Below are 21,471 nucleotides of genomic sequence, written 5' to 3'. Positions count from 1 at the left end.
GCCTCGTTAATATGAAAATATTTATACAAAGCTGAAACTAAAAAATGGGGATTTCCCCTTTTAAAATCGTGCTTCGGTTTGCGTCGCGTTTCTCCGGTCCCAATTAGTGACTCAAACCGGGGTATCGGTGTACAATTAGAGGTTTTAATTACAATTAGCCAGTTTTGACCTACTTCAAGCTGTTTTTTTCTTTCTTTAAACACTATTAGCAACACTTACAACCCTTAAGAAAATAGATGTGAAGCAGAGAATGTGATAATTTTGTTTGTTTACATTTTTCACTGTGTCAGCACCGGGTAAGCAGCGCGTTCTTTGAAAGAAAACGAGAAATATGAGTGAATTAATTAAAATATTTAAGAAGTTGAATGAATATTTTATAGTAAATTTAGTGTGGGAGGAAGTAGAAGAGATCTTAGAAAATGTACAGCAAAATAAAGTTACACCACACAGCAATAATACAGATGGCCAACTCAATCAAGCTATGATCAAATTTATTAGTATTCCTTTGGTGCAACGAGCTGCATTAGATGATCAAATTGCTTCCACCTTAATGGAATTATGTGCTACACTACGCAATATACGTAGCGAATCTGAGTCAAGTTATGACAACACTTTCGACTGTTGGGATCAAGTTGTTAAGGTAGCACCTAGAGATGGTTATTTGGCATTTATATATACATTGGCTGCATTAATACAAATCGATGGAACGTCTCAAGTTTATATTAAACTTTCAATATTAGCTGTGAATGCATATTTTCTTTCTCTTACGATACCCGGAGCCAAGGGTTTTCATATTTTTGAGGAGGAAATAATTAAACATTGTTTACAGGTGTTTAGTTTAATAGAACGCATACAGAATCCAAATGTTTTGTCGCGTATGTCACGAAATGAACCGATACAAGTGTGGTTGCAATTTACCACATTGTGTGATGATTTAAAGTTAGTGCTACGTTATGTGCACTTTAACGATCATAAGGAAGCAAGGGATGTGATTTTGAAGAAGTTAATAGACACACAGTATTTAAATCATGAGAGGGGTTATGCTAATATGTGTAAGTAATATTTTTTAGAAACATATTTGATATATTTGTAATAATTCATGTATTTTATTGATCAGATCTTATTTATTTTAATTTATACAATTTTATTTAGCAAAAATTATAAACCATTTCCAATTGTATTTCAGAAATTTCCAACTTTAGGTATTTCTCAAATTTCCATTTGTACCTATTTCAGAATTTTCTATTTGTACACATTTAAATTTTTTAAATATAAATGGAAGTTTCTGAAATAGGTACAATTAGAAATTTATGAAATTCAAAAGGTAAATCCTATAGAAATTTCCGAAAAACAATTAGAAAATTCTGAAATATAATTGGAAATTTCCGAAACATAATTAGAAAGTTCTGAAATTAAATTGGAAATTTCTGAAATACAATTGGAAATGGAAAGTTTTCTAAGAGTGAAACCTTTCGGAAAAATTGTGATCCTATTTTTTTTCCAATATCTGTGCAATAACAAAAAACTATTACGAATTATCACAAATTGTTTATAAGTTTCCCAGTTTTTCAATACAAATTTAAAATTTTTATGTGAAAATTTGTAATAATTCGTAATAGTTTTTTTGTTATTGAACAGACCAATTATAAATCCCTAATGAATTGTAAATTTGAATTTTTTAATCATTTTATTTTTATAAAACAAAAATATTAAATTACAAAACAATATTAATAACTATTACCAATTAAATCGAAGTTGCGTTAGAAAAAACTTTTACCGCTACTGCTTCCCTCTCTTAACCCATGGCTCTCTTCATGAAAATATCTTTAATTTGTGGTATATTTTGGGTTAATTGCAAACCCAAACTACGTAACAGCACGACCGGTGTTAGGGTAGTCGAATAAAGTGTATGCAAACCATGAACACCCACTAGTATGGGTACATTTTTCTTTAAACATTTCTGTTCGTATTTCATCAAGTATTGCTTATCGCCCAACTTTGCACCGGCATATGCTGCCTCAGCCAATGTTTCAATTAAATAACCCACATCACTAAAACCCAAATTAACACCTTGTCCAGCCAAAGGATGTACACGATGGGCGGCATCACCAATAAGAGCAGCTCCAGTGCAAATGTATGAAGAGGCGTGTAAGAAACCCAGAGGGAAAGTGGCTCTGGACTTTTCGAAAACACCACTTACTCGAGGTGGATATTGTCTAGTTGATGATAAATTGCGTCCCATTATTGAATTTAAAGTACTTAGAGCTTTGTCGGCTATATCACTTTTGGGATATTCCTTGCAGAAAGCTACATTTAAGGCATCAATAAATTCTTGTGATGACATGTTAAGTAACTCTTTAGCATGAGGAATTGTTGTGCTCCATACCAGGGAACTAAGTTTGTCTGTTAAAGGCAATAAAGCTACCGGGCCGGTCGGTATAAAACGTTGCCAGGCTACTGAGTTGTCTGCCGCTTCGCTTAACTCCAAAGTAGCCACCAAGCCCATGCGGTCATAATTTAATGAGAATACATCAACTCCCATTTGCTTACGCACTAAAGAATTGGCACCATCAGCTCCTATTATTAATTCACATGTAAATTTCTCTCCACTTTGCAAGGTTACTTCCGAAACACCTTTGCCAGTGTCTGAGGGCAGCTTAACATCGGAAATGCGAGCCAAATTGCGCACTAATACATTGGGCGCTGAATCCTTTAATTGCGAGTATACAGCATCCAACATTAAATCATTTTCCACTATACAAGCAACATCTTGGGCAAAGTGATCATGTTGAAATTGTATTAAGGCATCACTATTAGATTCCCATACTTGCATTTGTTTGACAGGCTTTACTCTAGCATTGAGCATACGTTCCCAAGCACCTATGGATTCAAACAAAGCAATACTGTTCTTGTTAATAGCTGACACACGGTTTCCATATGGTTGGCTGACGTTAAAACCTTTAAAGGGAGGGGCTCCTTCTAATAGCAATACCTTTTTATCGGCCAACGTTTTATTTGTGGCCAAAGCTGCAGCCAATGTTGTGCCAACTAATCCTCCACCTCCTATAATTATATCATAGTGCTCTGTTGAAGTTGTTGGTGCAGTTACCATCGGCGAAGCACTGAACGCTCTAGTTGCCAATAGTTGGAGCAGTGGCTTTATTTGTTTGCCCCTACCACAATTAGTTAATAACAATTGCATTGTTTTGTTTATATTTTAAATAAATTTAATTTATTAATTTGTAAATATTATTTTCTTTTATATAAAATTCGTAAATTTTTTCAGATAATTCGTTCGCGTTGTGAAATGAAATTTGTGTGTGTTTTTGTGCAACAAAAAACTCTAACAACAACATTAGCACAGTCAGCTGTTTAGATTTGTTAAAAGGCATTGCCAGACTAAAATATATTTTTCTAGCAACCGTTAATTTTAAATAAGTATTTATGTATAATGATCTGTTACCCATAGGGAATTCTTTATATGATTTAAAATAATTCAAATATGGGGGAAATTTTATATGTTTATAGTGTTACTATTGGATATTCTAGCAACGATATACTTTTTTATAGATGCCGCAAATTTACACCTAAAATGTTTCGAAATATACGAAGAAATGATAAATGCGCACAATGGAGAACCCGAGCAGACACTTATGAAACTAATGAATATGACCGTATTCCTGCACACTTATCCAGCTAAACCAAAATCAAACAATCAAACCAATATAAATTCAGACTGTGAGCACATATCAGATTGGTTTATAAAGTCCATATCCAAATATCCACGTTTATTGGTGAAAGTTTTAAAATTCTACATCGAATGTATTGTCACAAATCCCCACAGGACCTGGAAAACCGAACAGACTCAAAAAGCTTTAGAATATGCCGCCAAATACGATGCTGCCCTATTCACCAAATGTAACGAATCCTGTGTAGAATTTCTCTGTGAGGCGGTATATGCCGATGAGGTGATGATAAGATCCCGAGCTATAGATTTAATGTCGAAAATTCTACAATTGGAGTCACAAGTTGATTGGCAAATGTTTCGCCATGAAGTGTCAGCGATACCACGTGAAATACACTTAATTAAAGAGCTAATTGATAGTTTAAAAGATCAAAATAACAATATTAAATTAAAGTCGGTGCAAGCTCTACACATGGCCTTGACTAAAGGCTCACCCAATACTCGTAAAATTTTAAGCGAATGCTTAAAGTACACACAATTTTGTGATACAAATGTTAAGTTGCCGGACGAACCTAGAGTGCAGAAAAATGAGATACGTTACGAGAAGCCGAATAGTCAAAAGGCGGAATACTCTTTTCAGGGTCATGGTATAATAGAATTGGCATTTCTTAATTTACCCTCTAACGTGTTTACACAGATCTATCAAAGTCCTTTGTCGTATATAAGAAGGGCTGGTATTATGTTTATGGAACAATTGGTTAAATTAAATCCTTTGATAATATTTAACACTAATTTTGTAGAGGTAGGTGGGAGGGAAAGACTTTAATAGTTCTGTTTTTATACCCTTCACCATGAGTGTATAGACAAGTCTACTGACAAGACCATAGACAAGACTATAGACAAAACTATAGACAACACTATAGACAAGACTATAGCAAAACTAGCCACCAAAAATGTCAACAACAAATTATTATCTAAAAAAATTTTCAACAAAAATATTTTTTCTCCCAAAAAAGTTTTTTCATAAAAAAATTGTTTTTAATATTTATCTTAGAGTATGCTTTGGTGAAGGGTATTTAAAATTCGGTATAGCCGAATATTGCACTCTTACTTATTTTTTTTTAAATTCAATACTGTTTGTTTCAAAAAGGAAACATCACGTTTGGTAGAGGAACCTACGGCCTTGGTACGTAAGCAAACCTTATTGTCTGTTGATGCTGTTTTGGAATCATATCCCAATTGCTTTCCAGTTATATGGATTTGGTGTAAAGTTATTACACCCATGTTACACGATGGCGATCACAAAAATATTGAAGTTGCCATGGAGGTAATAATTTATTTGTTTAACTTTTAACTAATATAAATGTTTATTAATTTTAAATGGTTTGCGGGATTTTATGCAATTTCTTGCAGTGCTTTCGTTGTAGGGTCTTAATGAATATGAAAAGTATAGAAGAAACCAATAAAGCTGAACATTTTATGCCTTGGGTGATAATAAGAACCTTGTTGTCCACCCAATCGCGATTTTATTTACAAAATTGCTTTCATTTGGCTTTACAGCAACGTATAATAAGGTAGGTTTCGTGAATTAAAATAATTTTTTTTAAACAAAAATATGTTTTATTGGCCTTCTAGTCCCCAAATTGTAGGTATTATTGAATCTCATTTACTCACCTCGAATTCTACAGAAGCCTGGATTGTACTGAATTTTATATGTGACAAAGTTAAGAGTAAAGAACCTGATGCTTTGATACATCATTTTATTACTCTCGAATCGGTAAGTGATGATGATATTAAATTAAATAATGAAGCTAAAATTTCATTATACTATTTCTTATTTTAGTGGAATAAAGAGCAAAATATGCTTATAGCTTTGGAGGTTTTAGCCAATTGTATTAAAGATTTTTCTCATACTGCCCTCAACCATGCCTTCACTCATTTACTGACTCAACTCAAAGAAGGCAAAATGTTACCTATAATTATAGGCAAAGCCTTTGATTTTCTACTACTTATAGATAATAGATCACAAAATACAGGCAAATCAAAAAATAATACAAATCAAAATAAAGGAAATGAAGTAGTGTGGGTAACAGAATTACATCAACATTTAGAATATGAAATTTTAATGGGTATCAACAATTTTCCCGATAATCGTAATACATTTATGTCGCATTTATATGCCTACTCGGAGGTAAATTTACAGACACGCCTTAGACCCCAACAAACTATTATATCCTTTATACATAAATACATGGATGCATGCAGCAAAATAAAGGAAAATGAAATGCATTTGGAAAATGAACGTCTCTTCAATTCGATGATTTTAATTGCTGGTCGTTTAGCTCTAAGAGATGGTTGTGTGGCCTCGACCACATGCGCTCTATATGCTAATATTTTGAGTAACTACGATAGGCCACCCGTAGTAAATACCATCATAGTGGCTTTAACAGATTTGTGCAAAAAACATACACAAATTGTGGAACGCATTGTGGGCAGAGTTTTGCGTAAACTTAAGTCCCCGTATGAAGTAAATCGCATGGAAACTTTTAAATGTTTTGAAAAACTCGTGCTGCAGGATCAATTAAAACTAAGAGGCTCATTATTATTAGCCTTATTAGCTACTCTGTTGGATGAAAGTGAGGATATAGCTGCTAGGGCAGGCGATTTTTTTGCTGAATTTTTGTCCAAGAAAAATCCAGCTCTATTTCAGAAATGTTTAATAGAATGTCCTTTTGTTTTTAATGAATATAAGGTAGGTTTTTTTAATTAAGTAAAACGTTTATTTTATTAACGTGAATTGTTTGTTTTTTTAAGAACTTTGATGGTTTGGATAGCTTCTCGGAGGCTTTTATAAAATCTCCCTTGAAGGGGGAAGTCCAACGTAAGTGCCGTCAACAGTTGTATGGCCATCTAATGACTGATATGGATGATATAAATATGATATTATATTTTGGTCAATTAAAACTCATTGCTGGTAGGTTTAATACATGTTTAAGGGTAACTACTTATATTTTGAGAGAAAAACAAATAAGAGTTTTAAGTATATTTGGGTATGCCAAATAGCACCTGGCTGGGTGCTACACAGTAAAAAAAAACATTAAATTTATTTAAATTTTACTTTAGAAAAATCCAAAAATGATCCCTTAATAAAAACTCCCGAGGGAATAGCTCTCATTAAAGATGTTTTATACATACTGAAAAGAGTTTGTCAACTAACTAAAGAACAAAAATTGAATACGGAAAATAGTGAAACGGAAAATAAACAAGATGATGATGCTTTGGCAGAAATTAATGAACTCACAGAAGCCACAGCAGACGGCAACAATAAAGGAGCAACAACAAATAAAACTGCCACCGCTGGCACAGGTGTTGGAAGAGGCAAACGAAAACGAGAAATAACCATGCCTGAAGCAGTAAGTTCTTAAAAACAAATGTTTTCTAAGTATTTCCAGTATTTTTCCTAACTGAACTGAGCTGCTAACATTTACATTAATTTCAATATATGTATTTGTGGATAGTATATCAAAATTTTTTGTTTTTCTTCATTTATTATTCCCATTGCAGCTTACACTTTTAGAAAAATCTTTAATTTTCATACCAACCATTTACAAAAATATCGATTCCTATGATGACAGCATAAACAAATCATTCGATGATTTATGTAAAGCTTTAGCTAAACGTTTTACCAATCTGGTGGACTATGCTCAACCTGCAGAATTTTGGAATAAATATCGAACCGCCAAAGTAGCAACAAATAACAAAAGTAAAAAACAAACAAAACGAAAGACACCCAAGAAAAAGAAACGTAAAATTAAAACAGATACCGATGATGAGGACGAAGATGATGATGAAGAAGACGATGATGAGTTTGAAAATGAGTTGGACGATGAATTTTTAGGACCAGAGAAAAAGTCAAATCAAAAAAAGTGTAACGAAGACTCTGATTCGAGTGAGACTGAAGATGAGCCCTTAGTGAAAAGATCTAAGAAGAAGGGAATTGTTTGTACAGAACCATCTATGGATTATATATTTAAACCAAATATTTAAAATGCATGTAAGCATACAATTTGTTTAAAAGAGATTTATATTGCTAGTTTTTTAATTTAAAACTTTTATCTCAAAAGGTGATATTTTTGCTTAAATATGTATAAGTTAAAACTACATTTAATGCATGTATGAAATAATCGATTATTCATTAAAATTATGTACATTGAATGTTTATTTTTTACAAAACAGTGCATTTTATTATACCCAGGATTTTTAAGAATTTTGTAAGAAAATTAAACTGAAATTTATTTTCCAACATGTATTAAGGTTAGAATATTTAAGTTAAAGCACTATTGGTCGATTCACAAGGTATCTTCATGTCATATTGTCATAATGTTCTAATATTTCACGACTCAGTGGCACGGCTTAACCGACTCTTAGGCGTTCGGCGCAGGTTTCTGCTGTTTAGTTACCATAACGGAATAAACCTAGCATGATCCTTACTGCGAAATAGGGTATTTGACCCACTATTATTTTTTATTCCTATGAATACTACTCTCATTAAAAAAGTCTTTATCTTTCTTTTCTAAACTTTTCATTTATTTCATTCATACGTATTTATAATATAAAACTAAATTAATGTGCGTATATGTATTTTATTTTAACAATCCCCCAAACCTTCAACACTTTGTGTTAGTTGTTCCATAGCCTGTTTGGCTATCAAACCCAAAACACCTTCCTGTGACTGTGAATCTTCATGTTGTAGAATTTCCACACAATCCTTTAAAATTGCTACGGCTTCCGATAGTTTTTCCTTAAGTTTTTTCCCGCTTAAAACCTCAGCTATAAAACCACTTTTAGCCAATAAAACAACCGGCACATGTAATTCGTATAAAATCATGGCTCGCATACGACTTAGGCCAGGCTCAAAAACATTCATTACACGCAAAACATGACGGCACAATTCCTCTTTGCGTTCAAGTAGAACATCGGGCAATTCGACCATTTCATATTCCTTTACACGACCATACATTTCGATGAGATTTTGTTTTAACGATATCATAATATAGTGTAAGGGATGCAAAACCACACGATATTTTTTCAATAGTTTTTCGGTTTCTTGTAATCGAGCCGCTGACATTTCGGTGGCTTGTAATTCGGAAACTTCGGCTTGCATAACGGCCAGAGCTCTGCGTATGGCATCACTAGAGGTTTTAAATTCACATAATGTACATTTCCATTCAGTATTGGGATCTAAAGTTTAGCAGAAAAACAATATTATTAGTAAGGTTTTCGATTTATTGCTTAATAAAAATGTTTAAACCTACCCAAAGGATCTGTCCACAAAAGCCAACCATCTTCACATTTGCTGCATTTGAAAGTGCTAAAATTGGTGCCCAATTCGGTAGGATCTTTGCAACGTTTACAATCACAGGAAAAGTATTTACCCGTTTTCAAATGTTCCTGTCTTTGGCTGGTTCCATTCAAAGTGTAACTATAAGAATGCTGCAATTGTTGACCAGGTTCCAAGTCTACCATAGCACGCAAACGTATTCTAGGAAAATAGTTAAGAAATTATTACTTGCTTCAAATCATATATCGATAAAATCTTACCTATAATCTTCACTGGGATATATACTGCGCATTGTATTTGGCACACAGTTGTGCGATAAGATACCTGTTATGGGATACAATGCTCTGAGTGCAAATCCTTGCAAAGATTTCGCCTCAAAGGCATTTACTTCTAAAATTCCCACAACTTGCATAATGAGATCTTCGGTAAAACGTTCACCTAGTTTACAAGGCCCTCTTAGATACTGTGCTATATTGACCAGATCTGCATGCCAGATATCGAAATTTTCCCGACGTTCCTTGTCATGATATTCCATGGTAGCTACCTCTCTTTCCCATCGTTCGGGATAGATTTCTTTGGCCAGAAGTACTCTGAAATTAAAAAAATATATATATAATAATAATTTTAAAAATTAATAACAAATTTGTGTTGTTTCCATATTTTAAAAATAAACTTAACTAATTAAGTAAAATCTACCATAAATTTTTTCTATATTTATCTGCGGCATATTTAGAAGCCGGGAGAAAACACAAGGTATAGGAACCTACTCTACTTTATATTTCAAAAAATCTATTTTCTAAAGATTTTCCTCAATTATAAGCCGTTGTATGATTAACAAACACTCAAATAAAATCAGAGTGGGATCATGAGGGATCTCGAGATAATAAAAATTTAGTAAACATTTTCTAATATCGACAGTATTATTTTTTTTCAAGATGAAATTGAGAACATCCAAATTTTTTCTTATGAAATAATATAACACTGTCCAACAAATTGAGACTTTTTGATTTGAACAGAATTCTGAAAGGGCATGTTGAGTAGATCATTTTTGTAGAATAAACTTATAGTCCAGCTGGTCTGATTTTTTTTTCTTCAGTGGATCAAAGTTTTAATTTTTTGATTGAAGGTAGCATTATACTAACTAAATATTGTAAGTTAATGTCTGAGAGAATTCTTATTGTCAGAGTTATATTGTGGAATTTGATGGGAATCATTTTTGTGGAAGATCTTAAACTACTATCTCCTCTCTTTAGGGGTCAATTTGACCTCTTTTTCGAGAAAATATTAATATTAAAATATTCTACGAAATTTTTTGTCGTAAAATTTTAGTGGGTCACCAAAGATACAATAGTTACACGCCATATCGGGTCTCACATTTTTTAAAAAAATCTCCAAAAATCCAAGTATGTCCGAATGAGCTGAAATTTAAAATATAAATAGTCCTTAAGGAGATCTACAAAATATATACACACATATGTAATTTATCTCTTTTAGTTCAAGAGACATTTAGGTTTATTTATTTATTTATTTATTTATTTTTAATTCTGCTCGATATTTTTTTGAGTTTTTAGATATGGCGGGCCTACGGAGGTTCGAATTTCGAAATAAAATTTCGAATACAACAAAAATAAAATGCTAACAGTTATCTCATCCCTATAAAAAGTTACACGCATCCAAAGTTGGAACATGAAAAAATGGCCGTATTTTAAAATTTTTCAAAAGGTTTGTGGAGCTCCTGGTGAATAAATATAAGCTTTTTGTATACGTATTTGGTATTGTTGAAAACTTTAGGACTTGAAGCTTAATAGTTTAGTAAAGTGAAATAATTTTATGAATTTTTCAGACGTCATTTACCTTAGAAACTAAAAAATTATAATGTAGGGATTTTTCATGAACAAAAATATGAAGTTTGAATTAATTTAAAATTTCAACGATTAAAGATAATACATCAAAAATTGGAAATAGTGTAGATCCAAATGTCCTTAAATCAATGGCATTATAATTTTTGACACTTTTTATTTAAAATACCAAAATTCCTAAAACGGGGAAAATGTGTTCCAAAAACTCAGTTTATTTAGAAAATACCCAACTGCATTATGCATGATATGGGGCTATACATGCATAATGCCTTTTCAAGGATCGGTGCTTTGCATTTTTTTTTTGTAAAAGTTTGGATAAGTCTGGAGGCGTCTAGGTCCACTTAAGTGAGCCAAGATTTAATTTACACGCTTTTGCATTAGGTTCTCTTTTCGGGTCATACAAAAATTGTATATAGTCTAGTCCCGAAGAAAATTTTGTTCTAAAGAAGAAAAAATAAGGGGCTTTTTTTGGGAAAAAACGTAAAAAATACAAAAATTTTTTCATGTTCCAACTTTGGATGCGTGTAACTTTTTATAGTCTGTTCCAAAAATGCTGTTGGACAGTGTAATTTTAAACTTAATAGAAATTTATTATTTCTCAACATCAATTTCTATTTTTTGAATTTCAATTTTAATTTTCTGATTATTAATTTAGATTTCTGAATTTCATTCGGATTTTTCTAAATATTAAATTATATTTGTCCATCTTTCCATACCACAACCATTTTGACATTTTCTTTTATTTCTTGCAATATGTATTACTGGAACCAGCTGATTCATATCTGTGGAATCTGTGAGATAAAACATTCGAAACCGGTCGGTTTTTCCGGTTAACCCGTTTCCGGTTTCGGATATTGTGTAGTCTAATCAAAACCAAACTAAATAAAGTGAATTTCAAAAATTAATTTTTTTAATCGAACATTTTCGTTGCGTCCCAGCATGTTTCTTATTCTATTTAAATTTTTGCCAATTAATTAACAATTTTTTTATGTTTTTGGTGCATACAACAACACAAATTTCTTAGCAGCACAAATAATTCTTGTTAATAAACCACAACAACAATTTCAGAACAGATCTACATACAAACATACATATGTATATTATACACATGTAGATATGTAGATACAAACGTAAATTCGTCTAAAGATAAAAATACAATAGACTTTAAAAGCTGTTTGCAGATAGATGATGATCATTGTTTTGTTATCGTGTATTACTAAATAATAAATATCAAATGAAATCTGAAAAATGTCATAATCGGTATTAACGAATATTATTTTACCCTTTACATCAGCACGAAATCTAGTTTAAATTTGATTTCGATCACAATCTAGTTAATTTTACTAATTGGATTTCCCATACAAAACAAAATCTAGTTCTTAAGGTATTTACAGATTTCAAATACGAGTATTATTAAATCCATCCGTTTTTTCAAGAAATCATTTCGAACAAGTTATAAACGGCTATGTTGAATCTTGAGTACCCACCATCCACCAAAATTGAATATACCCTATATTTTCGATGGTGGTTATTAAGAAGTAAATGCACGACAACTAAACAATATAAAATAATTACTTTGGACCAGCAATACGAACTTCTAAAGCTATCTTGGATACTTTTTATTTAAAACACAAAGTGGTTAGATTTTTGTTATTTAAACTAGTACATCTATATTTTTTTTTATAAAATTATAATAATTTGCAATCAGTATGATGAACTGTACTGTACAGAATATTTCTTTGTGCATTTGAAGAAGAAGATCAAATGTTTCTAGCATAAAGCTTTTACTAAATTATCTGAAATTTATACTTAAAATATACGTGGGCTAGGTAATAATTATATAGTAAATAGAATGCTGCTGTTATAATTTATTTCCCAAGACATTTTGTACGAGGGTGATACTGAAAGTCTGAAATTTAACGTAAAATCTTATCGAGTAAATTGGTTTAAATCAAATTAAGCATTGAATTAGGAAATATTTATATTCTAATCTTAGAACCACATTCCACCAATGTGGATATAAAGGGTTCAAATATAAATTTCGTCTTAAAGTTTTTGGTTGTTACCCACTATCAAAAAAAGGGAGGGGGTGTATATTGATTTTGTCATTCCGTTTGTGACATATCGAAATATTGGTCGTAGAACCAAAAAGTATATATTCCTGGGTCCTCATAAGATTCTAAGACTATCTAGCTATGCCCGTGCGTCTGTCTGTTAAAAACATGATAGGGCCCAAACTAAATGTGCTAGCATCCTGAAATTTTTCACAAATACTTTTTGTTGATATTAGTTGTGTTCGCGTACTTGATAATTTGTAATAATTTGTACAAATTATCACTGGAAGTTACGGGATTCCATTCGTTTACTTTTAAAAACTTGTAACGAGAGAGCAAGAGAGTGTTAAAAGTGGCAGTTCGTAGATAGAGAACATGATATTTTTTACTGGACATTTTTTGTCCAGTAAAAAATATCAACATAAAAACCGTTTAAAACATATGGTGCAAATGCAATCAAAACTAAAAAGTTGAAAATTAATACAATTTACAAGTTTTGCAAAGAAAAGAAGTAAAATAGCCCAAAACAAACGTTTTAAATTAATTTACAATAAAATACAACTTATTTTTACAAATTGTTGTTCGCGTACTTTATTTTTGTTACTTTTCAGATTGAGAGTAATTTATTTTTACTCTCTAAAATAAAGTTACTGGATATTTTTTACTGGAAAGTACGCGAACACACCTAATGTTTATTTGGTATTGGAAATGGGCAATATCGGTCCATGAATTCACCTAACTCCCATACAATTGTCCCCCCGGAATACTGTTTGAGTTTTCATAAATATGTTTATTATGCGGAAATCCTGATCAAATTTTGCACAAATTCTTTCGAAGTATAGACTCTGAAATTATACTGTAAAGTATAGCTAAAATCCGTCCCCCTTAGAAATCATAATTGTCTTATAATAATTAATATTGTGATGGAATTGTACATAAACAAGTTCTATATGAACCTAAATCTTTGTACTAACTTTTGTGAGGATCGGACCATAATATTTTATTGACAATAAATAATTTATATATAATGATATAAATATAAATTTTGACATAAGTCATATTAAGTTTTAAGAACATAATCAATCTATCAAAGTCCCCATAGAAGGCCAAAACTACATATTGATGGTGGGTATACAAGATTCGGCACTCTTACTTGTCAATACAAACTTTAAATTTTACAATATAAAAACGGGCATTCAATCCAAAAGTTTGCAATAACTTTTAGGTAACACTGCGTATACATTTCTGCTGCATAAAATTGTATGATTTTAATATAAAATGATGGAAATTTAAGCTTTTTACTACGAAAGTAAATAAACAAATACATACACTTACTTGTATGTATGCATTTTACTGTTTAAAAGAATATTTAAATTTAAATATACTCGTAAAATTTTTGTTGGTGTATTCTTTGAAGTGCTTAAACAATTTTTAATTTTGGCAGTTGAACCAAACTTTTGGAATAATTATATTATTGAATAAAAAAACATAGTACATGTATTAATTTATTAATATGTACCTTAATGGTGTTATACAATCCAATTGTGGACAACCTTTCACATCACTCGACATATTGTAAAATTTCATTTTGGCTTTTGAAAACACTAAACATTCATTATTTTCATGATACTTTTTGCCATTTTCATTTTCTTGACACTCCACACACAATGGCCAGCCACATTTTGGACAACGTTCATCATGATTATCACAGTTCACATAACAATAACACTCCAGACACACAACAGGACTGTTACATTTGGGACCCCTGGCAAAGGGTAACTCCTCTATTAATACATCACCCGAATTTGATGATTTTGGACCGTTTATTAAATAACGACCTAATACTGGACTGTGACGTACTTCAGTATTATTTATTCGAACTTGTGGTGCAGTGTGTGACATTTTTGAGACTGAAGCAGAAATGTAAATGAAAATTATTTAAACAAACATTTTGAAAAAATACTGGGAAATTGTTGTGCTTTTTTAAATGTTGATGCCAATCATATAAAAGAAAATATTTTTCAAATTATTTAGCTGTACATTCTTATTATGTGTGAATGTATTTCAAAAATGAATATTGTTATCTTGCATAGCTAGCGGAAATTCGTTAACACTTTTGTGTATTTAAATTAGGAGGTAGTTGGTTGTTATATGTCTGAAGAAAAGCCGAAAATTCTATTATATAAATTGAATTTTAAGAATTCAAACTTACATTATTCCCAATAGAAAGACTCATAATCGATCGAGTTAAAATTGTCTTTATAGAAAGATAAACGATCGACGAAGTTAAAATAAATTTTCGATGGTTTAAAATTTGCTTAACAGAAAGATCGACATCGATCAAGGAATTTCTCATTATGAAAATATCCTCGATCAAAACTAAATTTTGTCCGTGATCAAAGCATTTTTTAATTATTAAAAGATCCACGATCAAAATTAAATTTTCTCCATGATCGATCGAAGCAATTTTTTATTTTTAAAAAGTCCACGATCGATTGAGATAAAATATTCTTTATAAAAAGATCCTCGAACTAGTTAAAATAAATGCTTATTAAGTAAATAAATGTCTAATAATTTTCTAATTAAATAAAGATGAATTATAATCAGAAATAGAGATTAATCATTAAATCGTTTAATCAGAATGGTTATTTAAACGACTAACCAGACTTCCCCAGTTATAGTTACTTTCATATAAATAGGCAACCCTAATATGTATTAGGTTAAAGTGGACACACTTTAAAATTATTATACGTTTGATCTGTAATAAACAAGTATACTTGCATACTATGTATGTATATATGATGTATTACGACTATAACATGATTTATTGATACAAATCATAAATTATGACAAATTTGCACAACACATTTTTCCAAAAAAAAAAAAAAAATAGAATTTATTTATGTGCATTTTAAAATGATGGCGTTTTTTATTTTCAAACGCAATTAAGTAGATCAAATAAACATGAAAGTGAGAAATAATTTGATTTCACTTTTCCAATTTTCTATTTGTGTTATGTGTGTGGTATGTCACACATATTTTAATACAAATTGCCAAAAACGATTAATTTGTAGTTGTAAATGGCAAAGATATAAAAATTTGATGCTGCATCTTTAGCATTAATTATAGTTTTTAAGAGCGGAAGAGTTTTTATATAAATAACTATGTTCGGTCTTACCACAATACATATGTATTTCGTTACTGATCATATTTAAATGCATGAATCTTACCACTGATACATATATACGACATCAACTCATCATTAACTTTAGCTCTGCGCGCAAAATCAGAGCTGCTTTTTTTATAGAAGTGTTCGGTGCTCTTCGAAAGTCTTCATCGACTTTTTTTGCCTTACCAATATCTTTTAGACCTTGTTTCTTCTTTCAATGTTCAAGTCTTCATTATACTGTTAAATGCACGCCAAGTTGGTGTGAAACAATTGAACAAAATTACGTTAAGGTGTGAAATGGATTGGAGGAAAGAGATTTGACTCTACCGTAGAAATCATTTCACAAACCGTTGTAACTAGAATTATATTTTATAAAAACAATAGTTTTTTCAAAGTACACTTTATGCTATGTGTCTTACGTTATTTTGAATTGTTGTTTTCTAAAACCAAAATAACGTATCATCAATATAAAATGAAACAAGTAAGAAAACTATATTCGGCTGTGCCGATTCTTACATATATGTATATATACCCTTCACCGAATTATACTTCAAAATAATTTTTTTAAAATATCTTTAGGTAAACACAATTATTTTTTTTTCCAAATTTTTTTAAAAAAAATTTATTTTTTTTCAAAATTGTTTTTTAAAAAAGTTTTTTTAAATTTTTGTTTTAATTTTAAATAAATATTTTTTTTTGAAAAATAATTTATGACAAAATAATTGTTTGATGAAAAAAAAATTCGGGTTAAAAAAAATTGTTTTTTCAAAGTACACTTCATGCTATGTATCTATGCCATGTTGTCTATATTAATGACTTAGTTATCCAGATATAGATCAAAAATAGGCCAAAAATGATTTTCCGGTTTTTTCCTTATACCTCAGCCATTTTGTCGATTTTAAATAGCAACCGGGCCGGAAGAATTCCCGACATATTGATGTATGAATGTAAGTTATTTAGGGGCTACGGAAAATTGATTTCAACATACAGACGGACATGGCTATATCGACTTCGCTATCTATAACGATCCAGAATATATGTATATATGTACTTTGTAAAATGAAAATTGTAGAAATGACAAACGGAATGACAAACTTATATATACCCTTGCCACTCATGGTGAAGGGTATAAAACTAAAAACTTTCGAATAAGCATTTTTGCTGGAATTCATGTTAAAAGCAAGTATAATTCAAGCCTTGAATTATAGTTATATTACACTTTATTCAATAGCATTCTCCAGTAAAAAGGAAACATAAATTGAAGCCATATGTTTTTTGTTTGAAAAATATTTAATTTTTCAAATATTTTTCAAGTTTAAAACATAAATACATTTGCATTCAAGTCAAATTCCAACAAAATGTTAAGTGCTTTAATTTTTGGGGCTTTGGTGCTTATTGGGATAAATAAAAATATGTTTTTTATTTTAAATAAAAGCAGTTGTAAATATTTTTACATTATTTATGTTTTTTTTTATTTTAATTACTAACTTATTTAAACTAAATTAAATTTTCATAAAGACTGCAAAAAATATGCAATTGCAACCAACTTATTACAAAAAATTCGAAAACTACCTAAAATAAGGTAAAAAGGGATTTATTAACGCTTTTTACCACTTTTATGGAAAGAATTTAAAAAAAATTATGTTCTGTAAATCTAGAGAAAATAACCTTTTAAACCATATATGTTTCATCAATATTGGTGGACAATAACATACTTAAAAGTGTACCACAAAAAAACTTGTGCCTATTTATATATAAGATTCCTCAAAGCGTATACGTTATTTTGTTTAAGAAACCATGTTATAAGTTGGTTAGTTTGGATTGTAAAAGTAGTTTTCTACACATATGTGCAGTAGGGATATAACTAATTTTGGCGAAATTTTTGGCATACCACCACGTGACGGGCAATATTGTATAAGTAATGAAAATCATTTTTTTAGGTCATTTGGAATCAAAAACATCACGCACCAACACCGATTTCTAAAATGATACAATTTTTTTTTTTCTCTGAAAAATTATATAAATAATTACATATTTTTTTTGCAAGTGTGAGGGATACTTCCCTTATTTAAAAATTATTTTTTGAAGTATCTCCGCGGTTATTATTAGAATAAAATATATTGTATTTCAAAATAATTGAAAATAATGCATGAAAAACTTTATTGCGTTTGGTGCGTGAACTTTTTTAACAATCGCGAAAAAATAATACCGTGTTTTTACATATTTTTTAATGCTCTATTCGATTATGCTATGCCAATTTGCATATTCGCAAAAAATGTCAATAGTTATATACCTAATGTGCAGTGAATCGTAATCAATAATAAAATCAATTTCGAATTTTTTGATGATACGTTGTTTTACATAAATTCAATTGTACGAATCATGACACTACAATAACGTCAAACAAAAGAAAATTTGAAAAAATATGAAAAAAAATCAAAGTTTGACGTTATAGAGGTAAATATTGAAAAATCTTCCTAGTGATTCTACCTTCTAAAATTATTGTAGCATGATTATGTTTATGCTTGTTAAGCGGTAGGAGATCATTCTAATATTGAACGTGTTTGTTGTGATCGAAAGAACTATTCCTCCATACAATTGTTTTAATATTATTAATTTTTGCATTTCCGTACATTGTTTAAGCAATTCTCATAGACAGTTTTTATATGTCAAGATTAAGCAGGAATTAAATTATAAAGAAAATTTTAATTATATTTATAAAGATTTTAAAAATTAAAGGAAGTGAAATATGCTTTAAAATATTCATTAGTGTATTCTGTAACTTGGATCTAAACAAATCATTTTCACTGTTTTTCATTCAAGTTCCTTCCACCTTATTTTACTTTATCTAATAATGTTGTACCCTATATAGGTTTGATTAACAAACATAATATTGTAAAGTGTATTCTAAATTGTTTCTTGTAAGTTTGTAGTAAATACTTACATACATATATATATGTATGTATTGAATATTGTAAATAAAACGTAAAAAATATTTTGAAACAAAAAGAAAATGTAAAAAATTTGCACTCGTATGATGATCATTATGCAAAATGAGAATATTTCTACCTTTAATGTGCGCATTAATATAAATTCATATTTAAATTATGTTCATTAATCGTAAAATTAATAATTTCAAAATCCATTTGTATGTAAAGTGTACTAAAAAAAATTTAGTCTAACCAACCACACATACTAACCTCAAAGGTGTTATGCAATCCAATTGAGTACAGATTCCATCTTCACCCACATTACCAGCAAATCTTACATTCGATTGGGAGAAAATTTTACATTCCCCCTGATGATCAAGCGAATCTTCACATTCACCACACAGGGGCCAATCACATTTAGCACAACGATCCATGGAATCACCATCTTCGTCAAAGTGTAAATCGCGATAACAACCTAAACACACAATGCCGCTATTTTGTTTTGGTCCCCAAGCAAATGGCAGTTCATCGACCACAACATCACCCTTGCTGACGTGCTCACTAGTTACCAGACTGCGTCCGAAGCGTGGATTAAATTCAATACGTGATTTAAACATTTCTCCACAGCTATTTTGTTTTGCACTCATGGGTGTTACATTAATAACTGGACTTGTTAACGGGTTATTTGGAAGATTTGACGTTAATTCTTGTAATTCAATAATTTTTACAATTTTTTTCAAAACTTTTTTTAAAGAAAATTTAATATTTTTTTTTAATTTTTTTTTTATGTAGTTTTTTTTAATTACTTTTCAAAGAAATGTCTATCGATCTTCACTCGTTGTGTTCGATTTAGTAAAATGAATTAATTAAACTGCAGATTCTTATATTGTTTGTTTTTCAACATTTTTATATACATTTGTATCTATCTATCTTTCTCTATTATATTTTTCTTTTATTCAATCTATTTTTATCGAATGTGTATCTTTTAAGTTAATAATGAAATGAAATTGTTTTCTTTTAAAATCAACATGTTTTTTACGTTGCATTTTGTATTTATTTTTTTTGTCTGTTTCGGCTAAACTCACGTGTGGAAAGAATTTTTAAAAGAAAAATCTAGTGGTTTATTTAAGATGTTTGTTATTAGGTATTGGAAATCACAATACTTATATACATACATATGTTTTACTAGCGATCTAATTGTTTTCTTTTTCTGGAATTTTCATAATATTGTTATTCAAAAAAATAGTTTATAAGAACATAATGTACTAGATTAATGAAAAATTATAACAAATCTTTCAGTTCTGTACTCTTTTGTGTTAAGTGTTAATAATTCTGTTTTTTAGATTCAAAATTAGCAATAATGGAAAAATTATTATAAAAAAACTATTTAGTTATTTCACAAATTTCATCCCTTGACTGTCTAACTAATGATGCAATTTGAAATTTTTAAATTTGTCAATTATATATTTTTTACCATTTTCCAATAATATTTTCTCTATTGTATTTGAAAATTACCAATGCTTGTAGAAAGAATAAAAATTTGCAAACGAACGAACATAGTGCCATAATTATTCAAACTTGTAATTAATTGTAAAAATCAAAAAGTGCAGATACAACTTTATTAAAATATAATCTAAATTACATTTCTTCTAAATTTTACTTATGTGGTTCATCTTAGTCTTGGAAGTTTCTGTCAAGGCTGGAAATTCCGCCTCCTTGTCTTCCAGTATTGAAAATCTGTTCGAAAATATGTTAGAGAATCTGGTTCTAGCCTCCATCACGCTTAGGTTCTCTATGGTCATCAATTTCTTTACTGCAATTTTGTTTTTGGTTTAAGGTCTGAGCTGTCAAAGTGGCCTGTTGTTGTTTTTGCTTTTGGGCTTGTTGTATTTTTCGCCACAACAACCACAAGTGAATTGACAGTTCAGACCAAAGTAAAAAAAATAGTCAGCTGTTCTACTGAGTCTACTTTATTAATTTACTTTGCACACACCGTGCATTTCTTATGGGGATTGATTGGCTCATGACGCCCCAAATATAGCTCATAAAAACTTAATATAAAAAAATAGGGTGGCTGATGTCAGCCGAAACGGCTTTGTACGAACTTTCCACTGGCAACACTAACCAGTAACCAAATCATCTGGTAACGTTTTACTTGTCATTATCAACGAGTAGAACACAAACCAACGAATAACGAACGTTATTCCGCGGCTGACATCAGCGGCTGACGTCAGCCAAACCATTTTTTTTATATGAAGTTTTTACGATTTGAAATTGGGGGGTCTATCAGCCAAAAAATCCCATAAGAATTACACAGGCATCAGCATGTGAGCGGCTGATGTCAGCCAATTGGCTGATGTCAGCCGGAACATCCGGAGTATAAAGTTGCCAGATTGGTAGCATTTTATTATTTCTAGTTTTTTTAACGTTATT

At 30.4% G+C, this 21,471-nt stretch overlaps 3 protein-coding genes across 4 annotated transcripts; 1 reads left to right on the top strand and 2 right to left on the bottom strand.

The window, feature by feature from the left end:
- The first annotated feature begins 298 nt into the window (after window positions 1-298).
- Window positions 299-7,824, top strand: Cap-D3 (Chromosome associated protein D3). The gene is made up of 9 exons (XM_065499608.1): window positions 299-1,052; window positions 3,571-4,487; window positions 4,836-5,012; window positions 5,099-5,259; window positions 5,321-5,462; window positions 5,529-6,437; window positions 6,500-6,659; window positions 6,809-7,098; window positions 7,250-7,824. The coding sequence occupies exons 1-9, from the start codon at window positions 332-334 to the stop codon at window positions 7,730-7,732; spliced, it is 3,960 nt and encodes a 1,319-aa protein (XP_065355680.1). The 5' UTR covers window positions 299-331; the 3' UTR covers window positions 7,733-7,824.
- Coq6 (ubiquinone biosynthesis protein COQ6, mitochondrial) lies at window positions 1,669-3,297 on the bottom strand. The gene has a single exon (XM_065499609.1). It carries the CDS (start codon window positions 3,200-3,202, stop codon window positions 1,796-1,798), a length of 1,407 nt encoding a protein of 468 aa, XP_065355681.1. The 5' UTR covers window positions 3,203-3,297; the 3' UTR covers window positions 1,669-1,795.
- A 420-nt stretch (window positions 7,825-8,244) lies between the features above and the next one.
- SmydA-3 (SET and MYND domain containing, arthropod-specific, member 3) lies at window positions 8,245-19,899 on the bottom strand. Of its 2 annotated transcripts, none has more exons than XM_065501451.1 (4): window positions 19,309-19,899; window positions 9,287-9,616; window positions 9,001-9,227; window positions 8,245-8,926 (listed from the first exon to the last, which is right to left on the bottom strand). In XM_065501451.1, exons 1-4 carry the CDS (start codon window positions 19,683-19,685, stop codon window positions 8,334-8,336), a joined length of 1,527 nt encoding a protein of 508 aa, XP_065357523.1. In that variant the 5' UTR covers window positions 19,686-19,899; the 3' UTR covers window positions 8,245-8,333. The 2 variants fall into 2 exon arrangements, with proteins under 2 accessions (XP_065357523.1, XP_065357522.1); XM_065501450.1 differs by lacking the exon at window positions 19,309-19,899 and adding an exon at window positions 14,459-14,841.
- Window positions 19,900-21,471: the final 1,572 nt, after the last annotated feature.

Source organism: Calliphora vicina, chromosome 2 (assembly GCF_958450345.1).
Source record: "Calliphora vicina chromosome 2, idCalVici1.1, whole genome shotgun sequence".
Taxonomy (NCBI): domain Eukaryota; kingdom Metazoa; phylum Arthropoda; class Insecta; order Diptera; family Calliphoridae; genus Calliphora; species Calliphora vicina.
The sequence above is the reverse complement of the archived record's forward strand: the minus strand, read 5'-3'. Positions and strand labels throughout refer to the sequence as shown.